The sequence below is a fragment of the Mus caroli genome, chromosome 11 (genome assembly GCF_900094665.2).
Source record: "Mus caroli chromosome 11, CAROLI_EIJ_v1.1, whole genome shotgun sequence".
In the NCBI taxonomy this organism is placed as follows: Eukaryota; Metazoa; Chordata; class Mammalia; order Rodentia; family Muridae; genus Mus; species Mus caroli.
The window spans coordinates 72,358,294-72,369,585 of NC_034580.1; the positions used below are offsets into that span (position 1 = coordinate 72,358,294).

The window sequence follows — 11,292 nt, forward strand, 5'->3', positions numbered from 1 at the left end:
AAAAAAAAAAAAAAAAAAAAAAAAAAAAAAAAAAAAAAAGATCTAATACAATTCATCAGAGCAGATGGGACCTTCTTGTAACAGAAAGTCTGTTGGGCTGTATTTGCTTAGCTATTGTTTAGAGTGCTAAGGATCAAATCCTGATCCTTGCATGTGTTAAGCATATGTTCTATCGTTGAACTACATCCTCAGCCATGAACTTTTTTTTTAAAGATTTATTTATTTTTACACATAAATAAGTATAGTGCAGCTGACTTCAGACACACCAGAAGAGGACGTCAGATCTCTTACTGGTAGTTGTGAGCCACCATGTGGTTGCTAGGATTTGAACTCAGGACCTTTGGAAGACCAGTCAGTGCTCTACCTGCTGAGCCATCTCACCATCCCCCAGCCATGGACTTTTAAGCATATAAAGCCATGTCACAGCATCTTGAGCCCTCAAGTTACCTTTCATGATTACCAAGAAGTCAATGACTAAAAATTGTTCTTTGTAGTTCCCATTCAGTGACCTGTAATGCCTCAAGGAAGACACAGAGATGGGTTAAGGGCAGAGAAGATAGGAAGTTCTCTAGTGTTGGAGAGTTCTGGTTTCACATGTACGTGGTAGATGAACAAGGTTAACAAGGATACTTAAAAGCAAAGAAGACTGCTAAAATATCATTTTTGCTTCTTCTTCCCATATATTTTTGCCAAATATGCTTCAAATGCTTCTTATCCTTATTCATTGAAAGGCCAGTACTATCTATATCCAGCTATGTAACATTTCCAATTTCTAATGAACACATATGTGAACTGAACTGCTTAGAAGCCAAGAAAAGGGATAGAAGAAGGATAGACACACAGAAACTGACTAAACTGGGTTACTGCACTCTGAAAATTCTGGAGTTTATTTTACCATGCAGTCAGATTTGGTGCCATTGAAAGCTTGACACTGTAGAACATGTTTGTCTCTAGTTTGATTCATATGGACTATAGCTATGAAATTAACTGTGTAAAGCTGAACTGGCAGGAGCTCTTCTTTTCTAGTACTTCTGAGGAATAGGATTACAGGCATATGCTATCATACCCAGCTTAGATTTCTTCTTACCTTTTTTTATTTTCTTTTTATGTGAATGTATATGCCTGTATACCACGTTGATGCAGAGGCCAGAAGATAACACCAAATTCCTAGAACTAGAATTATAGACAGATGGTTGTGCGCCACCCTGTGAGTGTTAGGAACTGAACCCAGGTCCTCTACAAAAGCAACAAGGGCTCTTAACCACTGAGCCACCTCTCCAGCCCCTAGAGTCTGTACTTCTAAAGTACACATATGTGTTCTTAGTTTTGAATAAAGAAAAAAATCTCTTCAGTTTCACAAACAGTTTGGTTTTCTATGAAAACCAAAAGATTAGACATTTCTTTCCATTGTGAAATTTTAATTTTTGTTTTGTTTTTGTTTGGTTTGGTTTTGGTTTTTTGAGACTGTGTTTCTCTATGTAAGTCTGCCTGTCCTGAAACTTGTTCTGTAGACCAGGCTGGCCTCAAACTCAGAGATCTGCCTGCCTCTGCCTCCTGAGCGCTGGGATTAAAGGTGTGGCTAGTTTTCATATTTAAGGAAATAACTTCCAAATAGAATCCTAAAATTTAACCTTATTCAACATGCAAAATACATGCTTGAAAGGTGTTGTCTAAACATCTTATACTTATTCTGATGGCTTCCTCTCAGTTTGTGCCACATGTCCTATGTCTGTGTCTTCTCCAGTGAGTATATACTTTCCCAGCAATTGGCATGGAAACAGAGATGTATTCCAGTTTTAAGTTGCAGAGTTACTTTTCTCAAAGTTATCTCATTCCATGCATAGTTGCCATGCCTGGAGCTCAACCAGACTTTGAGGAGAGGCAGCAATTCTCCCTCACTCTGGAAGAATGCTCAGCTCTGCAGTATACTGCACAGAGATCTGTTTATTCAGAAAAATATCAGCTGATATGGAGAAGGAATGTTTAGAACATAGTTCAAAGAAAATCTGCAGTAAAGCTGATTGTTGGGTAGCCGGGTTATTATTAGGGGAAGGATTCATCTAAATTCTTATAAGATTGTACAATTTCTCTTGCTGGCAGCCTTTGCCCAACCAGATTTTAGTATCAGCAGCTCTCCTGGAGGCTGTCCGATTTGGCTGAGAAAAACCTACATGTGAATAGAGACCTTTTGCAGAACAGCAACTTTTTCTTTTAGCTGAGCAAGGGAAACAAGAGTATTGGACACAGAGTAATCTTGCTTATGAATAAAGTGTCAGAATTTTTATTACTGGTTATCTTTTTCAAGATTTGACATTACAGATCCTTTCTAGAAGGGAGTTTTTAAGTAAGAATTCAGCTACAAGCTGCTTATACTTGTGGTAGGACAGAGAAATAGTGTAGTATTAAATGGGCCACCTTTATCATATTCATAATTTTTGATCCTCAACTGGAAGTGTATGCCATAAACCTCTCTTAAAGGGAAAATCCAGGGGCCAGCAAGGTGGCTCAGCAGGTAAAGACACTTGCTACCATACCTAATGACCTGAGGTCAGTCACCAGAACCCACATGGTAGGAGAGAAAAGGCTCTTTCAGGTTGTCCCCTTGTATGACCTCCTATGTGGAGGTCATGACATGACATGAGTACATACAAACACACATGTGTACATACAGACACACATATAATAAGATAAAATTATAAAAAATTAATTAATTATGGTTAGAGATGTACCTCAGTTAATAGAGTGTTTGCCTAACCTGAACACAGCACTTTGCTCAGTTCCCAATACCATGCAAACTGATTTACTGATGCCCCCTGTAATCCCAGTTCTTAGGAGATAAAACAGTAGGCTTTGAAGTTTGAAATCACTGGAGCCAGTAAGATGACTCAGTGGTAAAGACACTTGGCCTAAAGCCTGACAACCTGAATTTGACCCCCAGAACATACATGGTGGAAGGCAAAAACCAACTCCTGGAAGTCAAGTTGTCCTCTGAACTCCACATACACAGGTTACACTTGTCTGTTCACACATGTACACACACTTACCGCCCCCACGCCCAGGAAAAGATAATTTTTTGCACTATCATTAATAATACTAGATGTGGTAACATGAAGTTCCGGGTATTAAGAGGCATTGAGTACATGTTATTGAGTCACTGTTTAGAACCTCTGCTTCCCCCCGTGTTCCTTTTCGGATGCTGTGTTTAGTTGACTTGCTAATGCTCACCTTGTCTTTTTGACTCCATAGGGTTCAGAATGGAATGCCTCGAACTTAGAGGACTTGCAGAACCGAGGGTGAGCACACAGAGCAATTGCTGACACCCCTGTATAACAGAAGTCCCTGTTTAATCTTTATATTTTCCTGTCAAAGAAGTATCAATGGGTAACTTTAATCCTTAGAGTTGCTTTGAGTGCTCAGGTATAATTTTACAAAAATCAGAACAGTTGTTCTCTTAACTGTTTGATTATCTTCCCGCCCAAGAAAGATCAGTTGTATTATTTGAAAGGCTTTGAAAAACAAATGCCCAAGTGTTTGGTACTCTTTAAAAATCAAATGTAGTTGCTAGAAATGAAGTTCATTGATAGCACTTGCCTAGGCCAGAGGAAGAAGAGAATGACTCGTTTCCGATTGCCTTGATAGACGATGTCCTGATCAGTGCCATGCATACGCCCTACTTTCTTCTGACAAGAAAGGGGTTTACAATTGCTAAAATGAACTTATAGGAGAGATGGCTCAGAGGTTAAGAGCACCCGACTGTTCTTCCAAAGGTCCTGAGTTCAATGCCCAGAAACCACATGGTGGCTCACAGCTACCTGTAATGAGATCTGGTGTCCTCTTCTGGAGTGTCTGAAGACAGCTACAGTGTACTTACAGATAATAAATGAATAAATCTAAAATTTAAAAAAAAATTCCAAGTAAGAAAAAATAGTTGCTTAGTTGAAGATATAAAAATAAGTCTAGCTTGAAATGTTCTAGTTAGTAAGGACTAGTGTGGAGCCTTTAAAGGCAGAGAGTACATCTTCATCTTTTGAATGTATATCCACCCAGCTCAGCCTCACACCGAGATGATGGTCAGTATGAATGGATGATAAGAAATTCATGCACACGTGAGAACTGTCACTGCCCAATGACAGATGAAGGGGGGAAGTCAGCTAGTAAACTGGGCTGAGAATTGAAAAACCTTGGCTGTCATCCTGTGTCTTCCATTTGCCTTCTTAACACTAGATAAATTGTTCACCAGTAGGTTTCGTGACATGTCCCTTGAAGATGAGACCCTGGTTGCACCTGAAAACACCGACTCTGCCTTATCTGCAGAAGTTCACTTAATTTCCTTGGTAGTGAGACATAGTCTTTGACAAAGTACCATTCTATAAATTTAAAAGAATTTAAAATTCTAGAAAACCAATATATGATATTTAGTATGAGATCTGAGATTTGACATAACCCTGCTTGCCAAGTGCATTATAATCAAATTGTATGTACATACACTAGACTGTAATCCTCGCTGGAGAGAAGACTCATCCATCTCATTGCTTCTTCTGTTAAGACGTTTTATAAGACATTAAATCTGTGTACCATGTGATGTTTGGGTACATATACTTAATGTTTTAAATCAAGTTTGTCATCTGGAACATTTTTCAATTCTTTTTTTAATAAGTTATTTTTTATGTGTATAGGTATTTTGCCTGCATGTATATCAGATTCCTCTGGGTCTGGGGTTATAGATAGTGGTGAGCTGCTATGCTGGGAATTGAACCTGAGCTCTCTGAAAGAGCAGCCAGTGCTCTTAATCATTAAGCCATCTCTTCCACCTCCATCGATCAATTCTCTATGGTGAAAACTCTTCAAAATATTTTCTTCTTGCTTTTTGAAATGTACAGGATGTAGCTATCCACAGCCATCCTACTGTGGAATATGAGTCATCATTTACTCTGAGAAGGCTAAACTACAAAGTGCAACTGACTCTTGTCTTTAAAACCAGAATAGCCGGGCAATGGTGATGCACGCCTTTAATCCCAGCACTTGGGAGGCAGAGGCAGGCGGATTCCTGAGTTCAAGGCCAGCCTGGTCTACAGAGTGAGTTCCAGGACAGCCAGGGCTGCACCGCAAACAAAACTCTTGTCTCAAAAGAAAAAAAAAAAGGAGAGAGAGAGATTGATTGGCTATACAGGCATCTATTTAGGTCTTATTTCTCAAATTGAGAGACTCTTAAGCTTTAGTGTGTGTCTTTATTCACAAGACTGTGTATACTGACCCCTGCTAGTGCTTTATGTTATTTCAAAGCACAAGTTTTAACATTAAGGTCATTTTCAGGGTGGCAAGATGGCTCAGCAGGTAAGAGCACTAACTGCTCTTTCGAAGGTCCTGAGTTCAAATCCCAGCAACCACATGATGGCTCACAACCATCTGTAATGGGATCTGACTCCCTCTTCTGGAGTGTCTGAAGACAGCTACAGTATACTTACATATAATAATAAATAAATCTTTTTTTTAAAAAAAGGTCATTTTCAGATAAAATAATAACTTTAGAAACTCCACATAAAGTCACATAAAGTCTGATACAGCAAAGAAACTTCAAGGAGTTACAGTGCCATCCAGTAGTGGGCATTATTTACCTCTGAAATGAACCTAGAAAGCTTGTCCTGTCTCTGTAGAGATGATGCCATAATCCATTACTGACGTATAGGATTGGAAGTAGTAGACTGATTAGGTTTTGGGGTTTTGTTGTTGTTATTACTAATTTTGTGTGTGAGAGTCCAGGAGGAGGCCAGAGCAGCAAGCAATCTAAAGCTCTAAGCCATCTCTCCAGCCCCTCATTTTATCTAACATCAGCAAGCCAGCTTATACCTCTAATCCCAGCCCTCAGGAGGAAAAGGAAAAGGATCTGAGTTTTCAGCCAGGCTTGTCTACACAGAGGCCCAAGGAAGCTAGAGCTACAGAGAGACCTTGTCTCGAAAAAAATAAGTAAATAAAAATAGTGTGAGTCTGCTTGCTTTTACTTTTAATCATTTTATTGAAGGTAATGCATAATGAGATGCAGTTAACACAAGTGAGGTATACAGTTGTGTGGGGCTTAGCTCCTGAGTTATGCCAGGTACCTAGCTAGTTAAGAACTTTTTTAAACAAGAAAGAGACTGTGTGTGCTGCCTCCATCATATTTTCCTTCTTTCCTGTCTTTAGAAGCCACTAATGTCATCATCTGACGGCCACTTTTTGACTGTTGTGATTGATGTTGCAGTAACCCCTGTATGCACGCTGTGGAGGGAGAGCAATGCTTGTGTTGTAATCTGTTTGGCCCTCTCAGGAGTTACTGAGCTATTTTCTACAGCAATTGCACCATTTTACATTCCTACTGTGTACTTCATTTTTTAAATTAAAAAAAAATAAATAAATAAAATCATTTTTATTAGTAGGCTTTGGAGCTGCCTTGAAGCAAATTCAATTCATGTCTCAAAAATCTTGGGCCTATTTAGCCTTGACCACAGAGTGATTATATCTTCTTGTAGTTTTTCTTCCTCCTCTCCCTCCTCCTCTCCCTCCTTCTGAAACTGAGTTTATGGAGCCCTACATTGATTATTTGAAGGAAAGAGTTTTATAGAAAAAACTGAGCCTGTGTTGCTACAGTAAACTTTAGTGATGTTTAAAGTCTATATAACAATGAAGGAAAACGAACTTTTGGTAAATTAAATCCAAACATTAATTAATCTGGTGTGGGGAGAGAGGTGATGGAGAAGTTTTGAATAGAGAAACCCTTCTCTGCCAGCATCGGAGTTTATGAGAACTCCAAGCGGGAATGTGGCCAGATAGACTTGGAGGATTTCAGGTCCAGCTCTCCACAGATCTTCACAGCTTCTTGCCTAACAATCTGGCATTCAGAAAAATAAGAAATTTTCCCTTCCTCTATTTTTTCAGAGTATATCAGTAGCCTGGTTTTATACAAACAACTTCCAAATAAAAGTTTATTGTTGGTAATTTTAGCAACATAAATTACTAGGTTGTGGGTATCAGTTTGATTTTTGTATACAGATATTAGGGCTGTTTCCAAAACACTGTCAAAGATGAGATTGTATAGCCATACATAAGCTGAAAATGGAATTTAGGTATTGGACATGGCAGATACAGGGCTGGAAATTAGTTTTAGCCTGAAAATAACATGCCCTCCTTTGGTTTCCTCACAGGGTACGGTATATCTTGAATGTTACTCGAGAGATAGATAACTTCTTCCCTGGAGTCTTTGAGTATCATAACATTCGAGTATATGATGAAGAAGCAACAGATCTCCTGGCTTACTGGAATGACACTTACAAATTCATCTCTAAAGCAAAGTGAGTATTGTTCCCCCACACAGGTTCTGATCCCTCTCCACAGTGTAGCTGAGACTGTGGTGAGACTAATAAGGCAGTTTACTGATAGTACTTAGAGAAAAGGGTGGGATCCTGGACGAAAGATTAGTGACTTAACATTTTCCCTTTAAGCAAACGAATAGACCAGAACAGAACAAAACAGAACAGAACAGCTTCTTATATGGCCTAGCAGTGGTAGTGCATGCCTTTTAATCCTAGTAATGAGAGGCAGAGGCAGGCAGATCTCTGAGTTCCAGTCCAACCAGAAAACTGTCTCTGTCTCAAACTGAAACTGTCAAAAAAAAAAAAAAAAAAAAAGAAAAGAAAGAAAGAAAAAGAAAAGAAGATAACCACATAAAGCCTCATTTTCCACTAAGCAGAAAATTAAAGTAAATCGAATTATCCTGAATTATCCTGAAGCTAAAAGAAAATAAAGATGAGAGAAATAGGGGCAGGAGCAGGGGGAGGTTGAGACAAAGTCTCCCTATGTAATCCTAAATAGCCTGAAACCTACATTGACCAGGCTGGCCTTGAACTCACAGGAATCTGCCTGTCTCTGCCTACTGACTACAGTAGAATCTGCCTTCTACTGCCTACGCTAAAATTAAAGGCATGCCCTCTCCACCATGCCTGGCTCTGAATTAAATTCTTTAAATGCCACTAGGGATATTTGTAAGTTTTGTAGCAAGCATTATTGTGAACAGGTGAAATACCAGGCTTTTCTGAATACAAGGCGTTCAAGTAGCTTTGAGAATCTTTACAGTTATTGACTTTATTGTAGATAATATAAATGGTGAAATTTTTCTCTTGCCTTTCATTGAGGTCATCTTCAAATTAATTGACTCTTAAAGCTCTGAGGATTTCCTTTCCCAGTGTTATTCATCCTTTCACTGAGCTCCTGGGCCACATCCCTCTTCCGAGGGGACTGTACTCAAACCATCTTTAGTAAATGAGAAACCCCTGTTTTTAACTTCCTTCAGAAATTAGTCTACACTTCCCTTAAGAATCTTGATAGACAGGACAGGCACCAAATCTATTGCCTCTCATAAATGGTGAATCCTGATAATTGAATGTATTTGTCTCCTTAATTTTGTAATATAGTTCCCACCATGGGCTTTCATGCTCTGCAAAGTCCCAGGGGAGGCTTCAGGAACAGGAGAGGCTTTGACAACTATAGATGCTGGCAACTTGGAAAGCCTATTCCAGATGTTTAAAACATTCATCCTTATACTTCTGTTGCTCTAGTACCACTTTTTAAAAATATATATATTTACTTTATTTACATGAGTACACTGTGGCTGTCTTCAGACACACCAAAAGAGGCTGTCAGATCCCAAAGGTGGTTTGCGAGCCACCATGTAGTTTCTGGGAATTGAACTCAGGACTTCTGGAAGAGCAGTCAGTACTCTTAATCACTGAGCCATCTCTCCAGCCCCTCTAGAACTACTTTTGGCACCAAAAATCTGTATTAGTCAGGGTTACAAACTTGCAGGCTGCAGTTGAGCTAATCCAACAGTGACTGCACATAAACAAAAAATTCAAGAATCCAGTAGTTGTTCAATCCATGAGGCTGGATACCAAAGCTGGTCTTCAGTATACACAGGAATCCTGAAGAAATAGGCTCTAATGCCAGTAGCTGCCAGCAGTGGCCCAGAGTAGAGGTGGGTCTTCCCACCTCAAAGATAATTAGAAGTGTATCTTCCCTCTTCAGATGATTTAGTTAAGCAAAACTCCTTCACAGGTGTGCCCAGCCATTTTGGGGTTTTAGGTCATTCCAGATGTAGTCCAGTTGTCAACCAAAATCACCATAAGCACCAAGGTGGCAAATGGAGGCAGTTGTCCATGAGCTTCCAAGTTCAGGCCAGAGTCTGAGACGAAGAGCCTCTTTACATATCTCTTCTACAGGACCCTACTCCTAATGTTATAATGCAAGCTTAGCCTACACAATTGTATGCAGGGACTAAGGTGAAATTGAATTGTGTGGGATAAGTGAAAAGTAACTGAGATCCTTCTTAAATAAGTTAGAAGGTGAATACTTAAAAAGCCCAATTGAAAAATGCCAAAGAAATGCACACCTTTAATCCCAGCACTCCAGAACCAGAGGCAGGTGGACCTTTGAGTTCAAGGCCAGCTTGCTCTACATACCAAGTTCCAGGACAGCAGAGGCTACACAGAGAAACCCTGTCAGAAAAAAAAAAAAAAAAAGGATAAGAAGAATGTAAAAGTTGGGGGCCGGAGAGATGGCTCAGCGGTTAAGAGCACTGACTGCTCTTCCTGAGGTTCTGAGTTCAATTCCCAGCAACCACATGGTGGCTCACAACCATCTGTTATGGGTTCTGATGCCCTCTTCTGGTGTGTCTGAAGACAACTATAATTGTACTAATATACATAAAATAAATAAANAAATCTTTAAAAAAAAAAAAAGAAAAATGTAAAAGTTGAAAAAGGTACTTTCATAGGGAATATATTCTATTTTATTTAGGCTTGTCCAAGTTGAAGCACTTGCCATACCTATAAGCAAAGGCCTAAAATTTGATGTTTTTAGAGATCATTTGGAAAACATAGAACAAATGTCGAATTTTTTTTCTGAATTTCTGTGCATCAGCTTCCTAACTATAGTCTAATAAAAACCTCTGTCGTAAGGACCAGCGAGATGGCTTGCTGCCAAGGCTGAGTTTAATCCCAGAGCCCACTTGGTAGAAATTGAGAGGCCTGACTCCTCCAAGTCATCCTCTGATCTCCACACGTGCACCACCACACTCAGAGCCCGCCCACCCACACATGCACAGATAGCAATACAGGTCTTAAAATTCAGAAAAATTAGTCCATTCCATACTTTGCATTCCTGTAGCTTATCTGCTCACTCGTTTGGGCAAGTCACCTCAGGCTCATTTGCACTGATAATTCCTCAGTCATTCTTGTAGCTCATGACTGCAGAATCGCAAAGCGTCAACTAGCAGTATAGCCAGTGAGCAGATGAACAGCTTCTCTGCTTTGGCTCACATGTCCGTGTTTTGATTTATTGGAACAGTTACTGGAAAGGATTCTAGAGCCCACGAGTAGTATCCATAATAGTAACAGTTCTTTTTCTCCAGTTTTTAAAATATTCCCTCTTCAACAGCTGGAGATGTGATCAGCAGATCCGTAAGTTTATTCATGCATTTAGCTGATCCTTGAAGAGTTGGTTTGTGCTGGAACACTACATTGTGAGAATTCGAACATTACTGAACAATTCTGAATGATGACTAGCTTTGACCCAGTAAGACTGAGGTATTTTGTTTGCTTTGTGGTAGCGTCGTTTTCCCTTGTATTAAAAGCCCACAGGGACTGGGACGTAACTCAGTGATAGAGCAGATCCTCAGAGTATGTGTGGAGCCCTGAGTTCACTTCAGAGCGTGCAAAATACAAACAGGCAGCTCTCGTTCATTTCACCTAAACACTGAGAATGGCATGTGATACGTCACATGCTTTCCTCAGTTCCCTGGGGTTGTGATAGTGTGTGGAAAGTGATCTCTAGAATATAGAAGAAACATCTATGCTTTCCTCCCGAGACAGAGCCCTTCCTGGGAACGTAACTAGAAATAACTCTATTAGCACAAATCAGATGATGAGTCATTGCCACACCTTCACTCAGGAGCCTGGCAGCCAGAAGACATGCTGAGGGCTGTGAGGGGAGTGGCCTCCACCACACAGGAAATGAGCTCCTCTCCACACTGGGACGTTGAGTGCGCTACAATGTTGAATTTTAACTGTCTGTTTCCCTAATTCAGTCCTACCCTTTAGTATAGAAATTGTGTGTTAACTAAGTTTGTGTCTAGCACCTAGTACATTAACTTCTATATGGTAAATACTTGATAAATCTTTACTGAGTGGATTAATAGGCTTAATATTAAAAGTGAAAAAAAAGAGAGTTCAGCAGTGGTGGCGCCACACCTTTAATCCCAGCACT

General features: G+C 39.7%; 1 protein-coding gene across 5 annotated transcripts in view; it reads left to right on the forward strand.

Moving 5' to 3' along the window:
* The window catches only part of Ssh2 (slingshot protein phosphatase 2), a 244,958-nt gene that overhangs the window by 214,744 nt on the left and 18,922 nt on the right, over positions 1–11,292 (forward strand). For all 5 annotated transcript variants that reach the window (XM_029483719.1, XM_021178063.2, XM_021178064.1 and 2 more), the window contains 2 exons: positions 3,247–3,293; positions 7,179–7,325. In XM_029483719.1, the coding sequence (XP_029339579.1) occupies positions 3,247–3,293; positions 7,179–7,325 (194 nt within the window). The remainder of the gene's footprint in view (positions 1–3,246; positions 3,294–7,178; positions 7,326–11,292) is intronic.